General features: G+C 43.8%; 1 protein-coding gene across 6 annotated transcripts in view; it reads right to left on the minus strand.

Annotated features, from left to right (window-relative positions):
* Nucleotides 1-17,786, minus strand: part of LOC141074243 (uncharacterized) — a 50,427-nt gene that overhangs the window by 10,676 nt on the left and 21,965 nt on the right. For 5 of the 6 annotated variants that reach the window (XM_073561853.1, XM_073561852.1, XM_073561855.1 and 2 more), the window contains 3 exons: nucleotides 1,669-1,842; nucleotides 1,467-1,590; nucleotides 1,152-1,291 (listed from right to left, as the gene is read on the minus strand). In XM_073561853.1, coding sequence (XP_073417954.1) covers nucleotides 1,152-1,291; nucleotides 1,467-1,590; nucleotides 1,669-1,842 — 438 coding nt within the window. Of the gene's footprint in view, nucleotides 1-1,151; nucleotides 1,292-1,466; nucleotides 1,591-1,668; nucleotides 1,843-17,786 lie in introns of those variants that run through there. The other variant, XM_073561856.1, reaches the window with a different exon arrangement.

Genomic DNA, 17,786 nt, shown 5'->3' on the forward strand with positions numbered 1-17,786 from the left:
GTCGTTTGCAGAGCACAACGATCGGCTAGGCCGATACACAGAAATGAGGGGGGAGATTTAAGGGGGTGCCGCACTGTGGAGAGCTTTATGGGTGAGAACAAGTACTTTGAATTGGATCCTATAATGAATGGGCAATCAGTGTAACGACTGGCGAAGAGCGGATGCGTCCAAGTACCGATTAGCCAGGTGAATAACCCTGGCTGCTGTATTAAGTATGGACTGCAGAGAGAAAAGTCGAGTAATGGGGAGGCCAATTAATAGAGCATTACTGTAGTCCAGGCGGGAGTGGATCAGGGCAACAGTGAGGGTTTTTGTTGCTTCCATGGTGAGAAAAGGTCAGATTCTATAGATGTTCTTTAGGTGTAAGCGGCAAGAGAGGGCAAGAGATTGTATATGGGAGGTGAAGGAGAGACTGGTGTCAAATATAACACTCAGACAGCGCACCTGCTTCCGGGGTGTTATGGTGCCATCCACGGAGAGAGAAATGTCAGATTTAGAGAGGTAAGTAGATGGCTGGAGCATAAGAAGTTCAGCTTTAGAAAGGGTGAGTTTCAGATAGAAAGCGAACGTGATGTTGGAGACTGCGGACAGTCACTGGCGTTCTGTAGTACATCAGGGGTAAGGACAGGGAATGACGTGTATAGTTGTGTGTCATCAGCATAAAGATGGTACTGAAAGCCAAATCTGCTGATGGTCTGTAAAATTGGGGCCATGTAGAGAGAAGAGAAGGGGGCCAAGGACTGAGCCCTGAGGTACACCAACAGTGAGAGGAAGAGGAGATGAAGTTATATGTAACCCAAAAATGCTGCCAGAAAAAAGTATTTCTCGGCATCCTGAAATGTGATAATGAAAAATGAGTTGGCCCTTCAGTTTCAAAACATGCGATTCTGAGCTAAATGACTGTCTAGAGTGATGTGTCGTGTTGATATGACCCAAAGTACCAGCAGGGAGCCGGCAATGGACCCAGGAAGAATGAGAACATGCTGGGTTTGTCGTTTTGGTTATTTTACAGTTTGGAGCACACTTTCGTGGAAGTGTGAAAGTGGACAACCATTTAGGGACTAAATATTTGAAGAAGGCTGAAAGAAACAAAAAATATTATTCGGTCTTTATTGAATGAATAGGAGGTGAAAATCTTCCACATTCCTCACCTCTTTAGTCAGTAGGTCTACGAGTTCCTTAATGAGATGCAATATCTTCTCAGCCACATGATTTTTGTCATGGTCTGTCGTCTTTAAGTCACGTACTTTCTCCAGTGATGCGCTATGCAATATTTTATCATTATTATCACCTTAAAGCAAGAAAAGAAAATATCAGCATCTATTGATGAACAAAGGTCTCAACGTTTCTCCTAAGTAGCCGAGGGTACACTGGATTATAAAGCCATTTATATCTGAAGATACAATTGGCTTGTATAGGCAGCTTTTTGGCTAGGCTTTTAGCTAATCCCAAAATAAGGTTCTCACCTATAGATTTAGGAAGAATGGTATTCTCCATCAGGACATCATTGTAGAGGATCTTGTGCTCTTCTACATAATTCCACTCCTTCCTGGAGAAAAAGACTGTGGTGTCTTCATATCTTATAGGAATCTAACATGCGCAATGATACAAGTCATTATCTATTCACTTCTAAAAGTTGTCATTCGTTTACGTGCCACCAACACTCACCTCCCCGGTGACAAGCTCAATAATCTTTCTTGTGAGATCTAGGATCTTCTCATCATTCTTCATCTCTCGTATCAATGATGCAGTAGGTTTATCAGAACTTCTCACTCCATCTGGAACTGTGAAGCAGCTAGCACTTCTTAATGAATCTCCAAAAGTCTTCAAGAGAACATAGCCCTAATATGGAAAAGAAAGTAGAAATGTTAAAAAGAAAACAAATGAAATAAGATGCATACAGGGTTGTTCAACTGTTTATGGTATCAGAGTATTATCATATTTTTTGCACTATAAGGCGTACCCCAAATTTTCAGAAGGAAAATAGGGAAAAAAAATTAATGTGTCAAATGGGGGTCCGTCTTACAGTCTGAATTCAGCTTACTGGCAGCTCTGGTGGAGCGGGGTCACAGGGGGTGTTCGGTGATCCGGCAATATGACTCCCATCCCAGGCTGGTGCGGCAGGTTTGGTGGTGGTGCTCTGTGGTGCAGGAGGCTCCGCAGGCATCTTGTGAAAGCCTAGAGGCCCCGCACATTCATGTCTGCGATGCGGTGGCCTCCGGGAAAATGGCCGCTGGGGGCGGCGGCGCATGCCCATATTGAGATCTCATTGCCAAGATCTCAATCTGAGCATGCGCCGTCCCTGGCGCCAATTTTCCTGGAGGCCACCACATCGCAGCAGATTGAGATCCCGGCAACGAGATCTCGGGAGACAAGATCTCATTGCCGAGATCTCAATCTGAGCATGCGCTGCCCCCGCAGCAATGGATGTGCGGGGGCCTCCAGGCTTTCATAAAATGACGGCGGAGCCCCCTGCAACCAGTCTTATAGTCGCATATTCAAGGTTTCATACTTGGTCTAATATTTTATTATCTCACATGCAATGTTCTGAGGTTTTGGGAAAACTTTGTAATGGGTGGTACACTGTGAAAGGCATGATAAATAAGTGTTAACATAACATTAGTGATAAGCGAGGAATGCCTGTTTGTTAGGGAATCTCCACATGTATTCAGGCTGGCCAGCAGCCACAAATCATGCAGCTGCATTGACAGAAACTAAATCTCCGAGCACTACAAAATACTCGGAGACCACCCGAGCATGCTCGTGAAAACCCAAGCAACGAGTATACTCGCTCATCACTACATAACATATTTACAGAAGGGGCAGGGAAATAAAATTGTTTTGCTTAAAACAAGTGTGTATTCCTTTCTCTGAGTGCTGGTAATTTGAAGGGCCTAGCTATCAATTTGGACCTAACTGGTGTTTCTGTAATCTGATTTTAGGTTAGAACAAAAACAGCTGCAACAGTTTTAGCGGCCTAACATGAGGCCGCGGTAAGCAGCCTATTCGGAAGAAGTATGTAGGAGTTTCCTAAGAGATTGAAAATTTAAATTCCAGCTAACAGAAAGGTAAGAAGCTTTTATTTTACACCAGTCAGATTCTCCTGGTATCTCTGATTAAGGTTGTAAACACTGTTCAAAAACTGACATCACCAGCACGGGATTAGTACTTGCTTGGTTTGAGGCAACGGGCATATATGTGCTTGTTTATCTAATATATAAAGCTCAATGTGTATGTATGTGTGTGTGTATGTATGTATGTATGTATGTATGTATGTCTGTCCGGGATTGGCATCTGCACCGTCGCAGCTACAGCCACAAAATTTTGCACAGTCACACGTCTGGACCCCGAGAGCGTCATAGGCTATGTTGTGAGGCAAAATTTTAACCCCGCGTGTTCCAATTCACCAAACAATTTTGCCCCTATCTATATAATGGGGAAAAAGTGAAAGGAAAAGTGTTGGAGGCAAATTGACAGCTGCCAGATGTGAACAAGGGGGACAAAAAAGAATGAGAGGGATGTCGCCAAAGAGTATATACCGTACAGTTGCTAAGGTGGGACCCTGACATGGGATACTCACCACACACGGGGATATGAGCACACACACAAAATGCGCCACACACTAGCACGTGCTTCAACACATATACCACCCTCAGCACACATTTCACCACACATACACCAACCTCGCCACATAAAAGTCGCCACTCAAAACTCGCCACACTGTCCCAGAGCTGTTTAAAAGATGAAAAATGAGGTGTGATTGGTTGCTATCAGCAACAGTTTTCTTTGTAGACAGTTATGGTAACTGAGGCCTATTATTCTTATCATTTCTATGGTGTTATCGTCCTTCTGTAAAGCTGGAAATAACACAATTTATTACTGTGCCAACACAGACCACCCTCTGACACAGACTGCAGGGGGAGCCCAGTATCACACAGGAGAGGATTAGATACACATCTCAGCAGTCAGTATCACACAGGAGAGGATTAGATACACAGCTCAGCAGTCAGTATCACAAAGGATAGGATTAGATACACAGCTCAGCAGTCAGTATCACACAGAATAGGATTAGATACACAGCTCAGCACACAGTATCACACAGAATAGGATTAGATACACGGCTCAGCACACAGTATCACAGAATAGGATTAGATACACGGCTCAGCAGACAGTATCACACAGGATAGGATTAGATACACGGCTCAGCAGTCAGTATCACACAGGATAGGATTAGATACACAGCTCAGCAGTCAGTATCACACAGAATAGGATTAGATACACGGCTCAGCAGACAGTATCACATAGGATAGGATTAGATACACGGCTCAGCAGTCAGTATAACACAGGATAGGATTAGATACACAGCTCAGCAGTCAGTATCACACAGGATAGGATTAGATGCACGGTTTTTATGTGCAATATAATCATTATAATTTGTTATAACTAACCACAATTGGTTACTATGCCCAGACAACGCCGAGCTCTTCAGCTAGTTTAATAACATTTGGATTTTTTTTTTTAGAAAAACTGTCTTCACTCTTGATCTATGTGCCAGTGACTAGTGACATGATCTTTGTAATACAACATTTTAATAACATTTAGTAAAGGTTATCAGCCCAATAAATAAGAACTAGCTCTAGCTCCATGATGAAGACTGTATAGGCGAAACTGGTTGGGGGAGCCGTGTGTGTTTTTAGTTCTTTAGGATTACCTGTTAGGATTGAAATGAATCAGACATACCTATAGAAAACTCTCAAAAACTGAGCTTGATTTGAGTTGGTACACATGCAGAACAGAAACGCATGTTCACATTGGCCACAAAACTTAAAACCTACAAGAGAAAAAGTGAGCAAAAACCCTGCTGTGACTAAGTAAATAAAAAGCAAAAAAGTACATTTAAATAACAAGAGTTTTTAGTAATTGTTTTTTAATCAAAAAATAGGATAAAAGTAATAGTAAAAAACCTGTTATTTAAATGCATTTTTGCTTTTCATTTACTTAGTTACAGCAGGGTTTTCGCTCACTTTTTCTCTTGTAGGTTTTATACCTTATAGCGTAGCTCCAGAAATTGATGGGCTGCAGCCATGATATAGCAAAGGAGATGCTTGCATAGCAGAAGAGGTTAACTATCTGTAGCCGACTATTGCAATGCTGGGAAACCTCTTTAGTCACTGATATAATACAGACTTACTATAGTGGTTTTAGTAAAGACCACTTTTAAATAATTATCAATAAAAGTTTTTAATGCATCCCTTATATTACCCCTTGGGTAATCGGTGGCCTTGAAATTTACATACACTAAGGGTTGCTCACACTTTGGTTTATTATAAATAATGTTATGTCCGTTATGTGAATGCTATATATGTGTTTTCAACTATGCAAGCTTATATCGAGAGAGAGAGAGAGAGAGAGAGAGAGAGAGAGAGAGAGAGAGAAAAAAAAAAAAAAAAAAAAAGGGGGTTCTAAGCCTTTGCCTCCTATATATTCAGACATAGCTTGGGGAAGGCATTTATGCAGGGGGCATTTTTGCACAGCTAATCAAAGTATGAGGCAGATATAACAAGGCAGTTAGACAGGGCAGGAGACAGGCAAGACATTTATATACATCTACTCCCTGTACATTTGGATTACAACGAATATATACCATATGCATTTGTTTAATTTATATCCTGGCCTCTGCATTCACACACATCCACCTCCCTGGCATTAACTCTCTAGACTCCATCCATATTGGCCCCTCACTCCTTTCCTCTCCTATGTATAGCACTCACGCTCTTTTCACATTGCTAAATTGCATAGATCCATTCAGTCCCACCAGTCAACATCAGAGATGCTCTCACAAATCACTTAACCATCTGCTCACTCTTTCTATCCTCCTTCTCCTAGTCGCAGGAGACATTGCTCCCAATCCTGGTCCCCCATGCTATAGAAAGTCAAACCCCCCAACTGCTACACTCAGAAACCCCTCTAATCTTATTAATATTCCCTGCATGCCATCTGTCTCTCTTAATTGTGCCCTTTGAAATTCTCGTTCAGTGTGTAACAAACTCTCCTTCATCCATGACTTCTTCCTTTTCGATTCTCCTAACCTTCTGGCTCTTACTGAAACCTGGATCCAGCAGTCAGACACTACCGCTGCTGCTCTTTCATTTGGTGGACTACACTTCTCTCATACCCCAAGATCAGACAATAGAGCAGGTGGAGGCATTGGTCTGCTCCTATCACCAAAATGTACCTTTCAGGTTATCCCTCAACTACCCTCACTTGTCTTCCCTTCTTTTGAGGTCCATGCCGTCAGACTCTACACCCCTTTCTCCATGTGAGTGGCGGTGGTGTATCGTCCTCCCAGCCACTCCCATCAGTTCCTGGATCATTTTGCCACTTGGCTTCCACATTTTCTCTCCTGTGACATCCATACCCTCATCATGGGCGATTTCAACATCCCCATTGCTCTTCCCCTCTTCCCATCTGCTACTCACCTTTTATCTCTAAACTCCTCGTTCGGCCTTTCGCAGCTTACTAATTCTCCAACGCATGAAGACGGAAACTCCCTCGACATGCTTCAATGCAGAATCAGGACATGAGAGGGCGTAGATAGTGGCCAATGAAGACTGCAAGTTCTTCATAAGTTTCTGGGTGTTAATGGCCTGTATGTTTCTATAAGTATGGGCAGTGGGGGTGTCCTGAGCGACCTGGCAGTTCTTGATAAAGAATGAAAGAAGGTTGTGGTTAGAGATCGGGAGAGGGGAGTTTGCAAAATCATCCACTGCACAAAGCCGAGTCATTCTTTATCAAGAACTGCCAGGTCGCTTAGGTCACCCCCACTGCCCATACTTATAGAAACATACAGGCCATTAACACCCAGAAACTTATGAAGAACTTGCAGTCTTCATTGGCCCCTATCTACGCCCTCTCATGTCCTGATTCTGCACTGAAGCATTACAATGAAACACTTCAAAGTGCCCTGGATGAATTTGCACCTCCTATAAATAGAACACCAAAACACAGACGGCAAGAACCCTGGCACACCCTGCAAACACGTTTCCTGCAGCGGTGCTCCAGGTGCGCCGAACGTCTGTGGAGAAAATCCAACCTACACTAAGATTTCATCAATTATAAGTTTATGCTTAGAACATACAACACTGCCCTTCACCTCTCAAAACAAACCTATTTCAACACCCTCATCACCTCACTGTCCAATAACCCGAAACATCTCTGACACTTTTCATTCTCTACTCAACCCAAGAGTACAGGCCCTAACCACGGAGCTTCGAGCTGACGATCTAGCCAATTACTTCAAAGAAAAAATTGACCAGATCCGACAGGAATTTATCTCCCAATCACCTCATACCATGCACTGTCCACCCTCCCCCACTGCATCTAGCTCACTCTCTGATTTTGAACCAGTCACAGAAAAAGAAGTAAGCAGGCTCCTTGCATCTTCTTGCCCAACCACTTGTACCAGTGACCCATTTCCGTCACATCTCCTCCAGTCCCTTTCCCCTGCTGTCACCCCTCACCTAACTAAAATATTTAACCTCTCTCTTCTGGTATCTTTCCCTCCTCATTTAAGCATGCCATCATACATCCACTACTTAAAAAAACCATCCCTCGACCAAAACTGTGCCGCTAACTATAGACCTGTCTCTAATCTTCCCTTCATGTCTAAACTCCTGGAACGCCTGGTCCACTCCCGTCTTATCAGGTATATCATTAATAACGCTCTTCTCGACCCTCTCCAGTCCGGTTTCCGCTGTTTACACTCTACTGAAACTGCCCTCACTAAAGTCTCTAATGATCTACTAAACAGCTAGATCAAACGGTCATTACTCCATGCTAATTCTCTTGGATCTCTCTGCAGTATTCGACACTGTGGATCATCAGCTCCTCCTCACTATGCTCCGTTTCATTGGCCTCAAGGACAGCATTCTCTCCTGGTTCTCCTATCTCTCTGACCGCTCCTTTACTGTATCTTTTGCTGGTTCCTCCTCCTCTCATCTTCCCCTTACTGTTGGGGTTCCTCAAGGATCAGTCCTAGGCCTCCTCCTCTTCTCTTTGGACACTGCCCCTATTGGTCAAACAATCAGTAGATTTGGTTTTCAGTACCATATCTATGCTGACACCACCCAATTATACGCTTCTTCTCCTGACATCACGCCTGCCTTTCTAGAAAACACCAGCGATTGTCTAAACGCTGTGTCTAACATCATGTCCTCACTATATCTGAAACTGAACCTGTCAAAGACTGAACTCCTTGTGTTTCCTCCCGCTACTAATGTACCTATACCCGACATTGCCATTTCAGTGTGTGGTTCCACTATTACTCCCCAGCAACCAACATGCCCGCTGTCTTGGGGTCATACTTGACTCCGAGCTTTCCTTTGCCCCCCACATCCGATAACTGGCTCGCTCTTGCTATCTGCACCTCAAAAACATTTCTAGAATTCGACCTTTTCTTACTTTTGACTCCGCAAAAACTCATTCATTCTCGTCTCGACTATTGTAACTCTCTTCTAATCGGTCTCCCTCTTACCAAACCCTCCCCTCTCCAATCTGTCTTGAATGCTGCAGCCAGGATCATATTCCTCACCAATCGTTACACCGATGCCTCTACCTTGTGCCAGTCATTACACTGGCTACCCATCCACTCCAGAATTCAGTATAAACTTATTACCCTCACCCATAAAGCCCTCCATGGCTCAGCACCACCCTACATCTCCTCCCTTGTTTCAATATACCACCCTACCTGCTCCCTCCTTTCTGCTGATGACCTGAGGTTAGCATCCTCAATCAGAACCTCCCACTCCCGTCTCCAAGACTTTACACGTGCTGCGCCAATTCTTTGGAATGCACTTCCCAGGTCAATACGATTAGTCCCCAATCCCCACAATTTTAAGCGCGCCCTGAAAACGCATTTATTCAGACTGGCCAACCGCCTCAACACATTAACCTAATCTATCCCTGTGTGGCACAGCCAAAAGTTTTACCATAACCAGGTTCCCCACATCATGTTCTCACATGCTTTATGCACCCATTAGCCCTCTGTGTGTATACTGTCACACACTTAACATTATGGCTGGTCCATACAATCAGGGCAATTGTTACCACCCACCTTTCGTGTCTACCTTTTTCCTCATAGATTGTAAGCTTGCGAGAAGGGCCCTTATTCCTCTTGGTATCTGTTATGATCTATTGATCTATGTGATTATTGTTATGCTGTAATATCTATCATCTGTACAAGCCCTCTCTGAAATGTAAAGTGCTGCGGAATGTTGGCGCAATAGAAATAAAATTTATTATTTTTTTAAATCAGATATTTTTTATTTGAACATTTTCCAAAAAAACAGGTATAACAACCCAGGGGAACGTAGTCCCCTTACCCCACCCCTCTGCCCCCTGAATTGAATTGTCCCCCATCTTAACAAAAATAAACATATTATATAGCGTCAATGTCACGTCTCCTTGAAAAACAATAATTAGAAATACAAGAGAGGCTCCAAATGTGCTACATATAGACAAGACTTCTCTTTAATTCAGCAAAGGTACACTCAAATAAGACCTAATCGGAATCTCTGTAACTCTCTGGATGCAAGGCCCAAGCTGTCTATCCATAATGCCCAAATCTTTTCAAATTTTCCGATACAGCCTCTCTTCAAGTAAATTGCTTTTTCCATGTTAATCACCCAGTTCACCTTACTAAAATATTCCAGAATGGAGGGCGCCTGATCATCCAACCAGTGCTGTGCTATCAACTTTCTAAACATATATAGCATTCTAGCCACCGCTATTTTGCCATACTCATCTGTCGTTAGATCTTCAACATACCCCAATACACATACCATAGGTGAGCAGTCCAAACCCCCCGAATAAACTTTGTTAATGATATCAACTACTTCTTCCCATAGATGATCCAACTTGGGGCAAGACCACATCATATGAATAAGATCCGCACACTGAGTCTTACATCTATTGCACATAGGGTTGTCTCTGAGTCCAATATCATGCAAGAATTTTGGAGTTCTGTATTTTTGGTGTAACAGTAGTATCTGTGAATAACGATGGGATTCACTCAGGGACAAGTCCGGTACCCTCTCCAAAATTTCAACCACTGATCGTCTTCAATAGGACCTATTGCCCCCTCCCATTTTCCCTTGGACTTCGACGGAAACTTTGAAAGCATCAAATCCAATACCATACAATAGATTATCGAAATCAGACCCCCTGACCCTTCAACCCTGGCTATTCTATCTATAACCCTATTTTGTGGGATTCCCTGCTCCAGCTGCCGACCCTCTGCTCGCCATGCGTGTCGTAGTTGTAAATATCTATAAAACTCCTGCTTGGGTAGATCAAACTCCCCCTGTAGCTGTACAAATTCCTTCAGCTCCCCGTTCTCTAATATCTGAGCAAATCCTCAAATTCCCCTTCTCTCCCACATACTGAATCCTTGTAATTTATGTAAATTTGGGAGCCATGGAGTAGTCCAAATCAAAGTAAATCGCGAAATACCTTGTATATTCTGCAGAAGTCTTACCTTCCACAATTTATGCAACAGCAATAGTGTTGGTGTTTTCTCCCCCCTTATTGCAAATAATCGTGCCTCCAGAGCTCCATATAGGTCCCCTAATTCCAGGAATTGCTGTAATAATATTATTTGTATCCCCCCACCTTCCGGATCATTCCACCCTCTAATATGCTGCAATTGAGCCGCTATAAAATATGCCCAGGGATTTGGCGCTGCCAGCCCCCCCTCCCCTTTTCCTCTCTGCAGTTCTTCCAATTTAATTCGTGGTGGTTTTTTCCCCCAGATCAATTCCCTGAACAAACTGTTAATTTTGCAGAAGTACCTTTGTGGTATCCACACTGGGGAGTTATGTAAAATATACAGTAATTGTGGCATCCAAATCATCTTAAGTAAATTCGTTCGTCCTACCACTGACAGCGGTAATTTTACCCATATGTTTAACTTCGATTGAAACTTTTCTAGGACTGGAATAAGATTTAATTTCTCATACTCTCCCACCTTCCCTGTTACTTTAATACCAAGATACCTAAACTCCGAGACCAGTCGCAGACCTGATGCTATATAAATGTGTTCATTATCTTTGTTCCCATCAACTGACAGCAGCGTCGACTTATTCCAGTTGATCGTCAGTCCCGAGTAGCTACCAAAATCACCAATAACGTCCATCGCCACCTTTAAGGATGACGAGGCCTCTGCCAGAAATAGTAATGTGTCGTCCGCGTACAAGGCTATTTTCTCCTCATTCTGTCCCCTCCTGAACCCCTGTATGTCCGTGTGGGCTCTAATGAGTATGGCAAGAGGCTCTATGGCCAAAGCGAACAGCAGTGGGGACAGAGGGCACCCCTGCCTCGTGCCTCGATGTAACGCAAAGGGAGCTGACAAACCGCCATTCACTCTCATTCTAGCCAACGGCGTGTCATATAACATCTTAACCCATGAGATAAAGTTTATGCCCAGTCCAAATGTATTCATAACTTCCCACAAATACTCCCATTCTATTGAGTCGAAAGCCTTGGCCGCATCCATTGAACATATGACCCTATCGCCCGGATTATCCACTGGTAGCTGCAGATTAAGGAACAATCGTCTGATATTTGTTGCAGTAGACCTCGCAGACATAAATCCCGATTGGTCCCTGTGTATTACCCTTGTTATTACCTTACTAAGTCTAGAAGCAAGAACCTTTGCAATAATTTTAATGTCAGTGGTCAGCAGTGAAATCGGCCGGTAAGAATCTGGCAGCAGGGGATCTTTTCCCGGTTTCGGAATTACAACTATCACCGCCTCCTTCAGAGACCTTGGTAATGTTCCCTCCTCAGAAGCTCTCTCAAGAGTAGTCAACAGCTGTGGTAGCAAGACACCCCCAAATTTCTTATAGACCCCCAGGGGCAGACCGTCCAAACCCGGTGATTTATTATTGGCCATTGACTGCACCGCCAATTGTAATTCCTCCAAAGTAATAGGTCCATTTAGGTAGGCCCGATCTACCTCCAAAAGAGTAGGGATTGGTATTGTATCTACGTATGCTTTAATCTGCTCCTTAGTACAGGTCAGTTTAGTGTTATATAAATCTTTATAGAAATCTGCGAAGACTGACAGGATTTCAGATTGTACCTGTTGTATCTTTAATAGCGCCAACAAATGCCGTTTTCCTCTGCACCTTTGCTCTAAGAGCCAGCAAGTGTCCTGCTTTCTCCCCTTCTTCAAAAAAACGTTGTCTAGCAAATAATCTCTTATTGTTGGCCTTTTCCAGAGCGTGGGTATTATAAGCCGTCTGTGCCCCCTTCCATTCCCGCAGGTCCTCCTCCGCTCCCGTCAGGACAAACTGCCTTTCTGTAGTACTCACTCTATCCCTAAGGAAAACCCCAAACTGATCAGCTTTATTTTTGGCTCTGTTTATAGCTTGTATTAGATTTCCCCTTAGGCAGGCCTTCATAGAATCCCAAACAACACTTTGCGTAACTGATCCCTCATTCTCCTCAAAGAACCTATTCAGGGAGATCCCAATTGACTCCCAAGTCAATAACCTGAAGCCAGAAAGCATTCATAGACCACATAGTGACATTTAACGGAAGTCTAACGGAGCAATTAATAGTAATTACTAGCGGGGAATGGTCAGATAAAAGTCTAGGTAAGTACTCCACTTTTTCTACTGCCACAAGGATGCTTTCCGTGCCCAGGGCCATATCAATTCGCGATAATGTGTTATGTGTTTTAGAATAACAAGAAAACTGCCTTTCCCTGGGGTTCTTATGACGCCATACGTCCAATAACGACATTTCTTGTATAAGTACCCCAAACTTCGACTCATGAGAACCCGCCGTCGCCGCCCCTGGTCTAAGTTTGTCCCAATATGGGTGTATAATGTTATTAAAATCCCCTACACATATTACTGGCACATTCGGTATCTTATCCACAAATGCTGCTATCATCTCCAGCACTTTAGTATTAAAGGGTGGTGGAATATACACTCCAATCAGTATCACTTCCTTAGCCATTAGTTTACAGTGAAGTGCCATCATTCTGCCCTCCCCGTCCACCCGAGATGTTATCAGTTCAAATGATATAGAGTTATGAACTAGAACACTTACTCCTCTAGCATAACTGGAGAAAGCAGAATGAAAGCTAGATCCTACCCATGCCCTATTTATCAGTCCCGTTTTCCCTTTTTCTAAATGCGTCTCCTGCAAGCAATCGCCGGGGACCGTGTGCGAGCAAACTCCATCACTGCGGCTCTTTTAGTGGCGTCTCCCAGACCCCTCACATTCCAGGATAGTACATGAACTTTGTTATACATCTTACTGTAAGGCAAATGGTGTAATTGAATACCTCCTCACTCCGTCCTCCCATAAAACATAGCTGCTTCTGAACCGTAGTGACATATAAATATATGGAAACCCACCTACTCACCACAAATTGCAATATGAAAATAAAGTTATCATTGTCTAACACATTAACACCTGGATCAAATAATAGGAGACGTGCGAACCCCTCCCACCCCAAGAAAAGAGAACAGAAATGGTTCAATGGGCACTTGGCCCCCCACACAGAATTGAAGACACAGATGAATGACCTGATTGGACTCAACTCACGCCTAAACAGCGAAGATTCCCAGCAGCTGTTCGGCCACCGACAAATTTAACATCGGACAAGCGGGAAAAGTTCCCCCACATCATCTGGCCTGAAGACTTCCCAGTAAGGAACCAGTTGGCGAAGACTACTGCAAAGAAGCTACTCTCAAAAATAGTGTGCAGATATGGGGTTTCCAGAAGCAATAGCAAGTGATCAGGGACCCGCATACACAGCAAACCTTACACAAGGGATCTGATCAGCAGTAGGGTCAGACGTAGACCTACACACTACTCACCATCCCACACCATAGACTAGGTGGGACACTTAAGAGTAGCATGCTAAAAAATTTGCCCAAGAGACAGACAAACCCTGGCATTAGACATTCCCGTAGGCTCAGAGAAAGCTGTCACCAATATGAGACTTTATTTGGGTAAAAAACCCAGTTTAGGGGTATTCTTTACTTAGCAGTTGACTATGCAATATGATACTTTGTCTGCATGTGTAATTGAATTTATCAAGAATTTTGCTAATGTCCATTCTTGAGTTTTTCTCCCTCATTGCCAGGTCCAGATTCGGTGCCTGGTATGCACGTCCTGAAGTCAGGAGACTGCTGAGTGTTGGTGAAAAAAACGTCTGTAAAGATAAGCACTCGATCCCAGATCCGATGGCCCTTCTCCAAGTGCTGACGCCACCGACCTGGAGGGAAACCCCACCTGGATCCACGCATCGCATTGCAGGGAAAAGGCCTTCATACCAGATGATACACCTGAGCTGGAATGATGCTGTGGATGACCTCCCTGACTGAATAAATTACCTACCTGACGGAGAATACACATACACTGACTGCATAGACTGCTAACTAAGAGACTTTGATTACATTGCACCACACCCCCTTTAGGGACAGATCTCCTGACCGCCCATTTGCGAAAGTCTGTACAGAGGAGGATGTATGCACTAGGCATATGTCAGTCCACTGGCAGCATAAAAGTGTTGCAGCGCTTTGGGCCAGGAGCAGGGTTTTAGGGCAAGTGATATCTAAGGGGGGATTGTTATGGAAATATATATGTATTTCATATAGATCTCACTTGCCTGCTATAGGCTATATACTCCATATACTGCTATATACTCATGTACTCATATATTCTTATATGCACACAGACACATATTCACAGTTTGAACCTTGTAACTAGTTGGTGGAAATGACCTACTGCCCCCCCCCCCATGAGAGAGCCTGGGGAGCAGATGGTATCTTATGATAGCATTGTCTTGTGATATTTGTCCCAGACATAGAAAGAGGAAGTTTAGGCCAGATGTGCCAGCCGATATCAGAACATTGCTGACATTGTAAGACAAAGAGCAGTATATCATCTGACGCGCAAGTCACCTTAGGTCGACGCCCATATATGTTTATGCATTAAAACTGACCAATTAGCTAAGAAGTAAAGCCTTTATGTTAATGAGTAAACCACTCCTTTCTGTACAACTGATAAAACCAAGTATATTCAATAAACTTCCAGAGTTTTGCTGGGAGGTATTGCTGCCAACCAAGTCTGGCGTCTTTCCTTCCTTGAGCGCTCAATAAGACTCTGTCTAATTAGGAGAGGCCACAGTATGCACAGGGGTAAATCTACCCAAATCAAAAGTAAATCCATCCACAACAAAAGCAATAAACCCCACAAGAAACAGCAATATAGAAATCCTTCTGCAAATATCATACGGACAAGGGCACCAGTCCATCCTTCAGCTGTACAGGAAGCGACCACGAAAAAAGGAGAAAAAAAAAAAGAAGGATGCAACAAGAGCAGTCTACCGCGCCGATCTTCACCCTTTGTTTTAACCGGATACAATGCACAGTATTAATGTTCCACTGGGCCATGGATAGACATCTTTATAAAGAAACCAAAAACATACTACCGGCAAATACCGATGGCGAATACTTTTATATGAAATCCATTTCTTTTATGAACTCCGGCGAATCCTTTGCTCATTTTGCTCAATCCAACGAAGCGCATCTTTCGGATGTTCGAAGAACGAGGTTTCTCCCAGTGCTGCCACTCTCAACTTTGCTGGGTAAATCATGGAGTACGGGATTTGGAGATTCCACAGTTGTCTCTTTACATCGCCAAATTGGACTCTGCGCTTGGAGACTTCGATGGAATAATCCGGGAAAAAGGAGACATCGCAGCCATTGTAGGTAATTTTCCCTTTAGTACGTGCTGCTTTCAAAATGGCGTCTCTGTCTCTGTAATGCAGCAGCTTTATCAGTACCGGCCGTGGGGGAGCTCCAGGTGGTAATTGTCTGGTGGGGACCCTATGTGCTCCCTCCACTGCAAAGAGCGGGGTCAGTCCATCCAATGCAAATAATTCACGCAGCCAGTTCTCGAAAAACTCTGAGGGGTTATTGCTCTCAGTTTTTTCAGGGACCCCAAAAACTCGGACATTATTCTGTCTGAGCCTATTCTCCAAGTCATCTGCTTTAGCTTGCAAAGCTAAGATTTGTTGGTCATGTCTGCGGGTGTCTCGTGTTACCTGGGGGAAAGAATCATCCATGTACCAGAGTCTACCCTCCGCTGCTGACACCCTGTCACTCACTTTTTGCATATTCTGACGCATAAATGATAGTTCCTCCTTAATCTGTCCCATCTGAGTTCCCAGAGATGTGAGAGTAGAGCCATATTGTGTCACAGCCATAAATACGTCCCTCAATGTAGGTTCTGTGTTGCCAGGAATAACAACTTTGCCGTCTGAATGAGGTATCTCTTTAAGTACCATGGCTCCCTCTGCTGGCGCTTCTGTGCAAGTATTCAGTTCCATATTATCTCTCCACCATCTTCTCCACCATCAGCAAGCACCGAGAATCTGCTGCCCCCCCCCCCCCGCCCTCCGATCTCACTAGGGCCTTACTTGGAGTTCTGGCAAAGCCTGCCAACTTCTCTGCACTGAGAGCTGCCTGCCTCTCCGACCTGGTGTTTGCAACCTGCATGACGGCACCATCTTGGATTCCTTTACCAGCTCCCACCGCTGCCTCCTTTTGCTTCTTATGCATGCCCCCAGCCATCTCTGCAGCACCCAGTGATCCCCGCATGTTCCACACTCTTTGCCCAGTCGGTACTGGCGAAAATTCAGCAGTTGTGAGGCCCAGTGGATATAAATACAGGGTGAGTCGTCCGGAGCTCTTACACCTTGCCACCGCTCACATGTCCAGCCAGGCCACGCCCCTAAAATTTATTATTATTGTGTGTTTAGTTCTTAAAGTGCTCAAATCCCTGTCTGTGAATTTCTCAACAGTGGTTAAGCCAGGGCCCACATACCAAAATCAGCAATTAATCCTCATTACACAGCACATGCAATTGTTTAATGGAAACAATATTCACTAGTCCCATGTAATACAATACTTTATATGTGCATAGAGACATGATGGGGTGTTGTCATGAAGCTCCCTAAGGTCAAAGTATAAAGGTGTTTGGGTACTATACCCTGTCAAGTCCCTAATCAGACACACAACCTGGTACCCACAGTCTACAGCTGACCCTTTTTGTTAGACGGCCCTGGATTGTCACTGTGTGGTTCCCGACACGTTTCTTCAAGTGATTCATCAGGGAATAAGACACCATCATCAGGAAAATTAAAGCAAAGCACCCCTCAGAAGAGATCTAACAGGCAGTGGCACCAGATTAATGGGCCTTTACCCATCTATAGCTACATAATCAATTATAGCGCCTGAGGACTTGCCCATCCATTTCAACTTTGCGCGTCATGCTTGTCAGATTGGCGGATTCCTGTTTCCTGGAATGCATGCCATAAACTAAAAGCAAAAGAACATTCCACCATTGGCATCCAGTAAGGTACACCCCTCATGGTTCTGGGTACTAGGCTGCACGCCATTTCCGAGATTCTTCTGGCACCGCCAGATAAACAGGGTAGATATTGACTCTTGTTTACATCTGCACTTTATTGATATAACATGATGTCTACCCAGCCTAATAGATATTGTAATTCTCCTTGTTATCAGTGAGGTGACAATATATTACCTATTTTAGGCTCCAAGTGATTTGCTGAACAAATAACACTATGTGCATGTACTTACTTGCCAATATATAGTCTGTGCCCCACCCACTGGTTCGGTCTGTGTTTTTTAATTTTCAATACTGATTGTTTAAATATTCTAATAAACACAATACTTTTTATA

Source organism: Dendrobates tinctorius, unplaced genomic scaffold (assembly GCF_039654945.1).
Source record: "Dendrobates tinctorius isolate UK_male_01 unplaced genomic scaffold, ASM3965494v1 ptg000331l, whole genome shotgun sequence".
Lineage (NCBI taxonomy): Eukaryota > Metazoa > Chordata > Amphibia > Anura > Dendrobatidae > Dendrobates > Dendrobates tinctorius.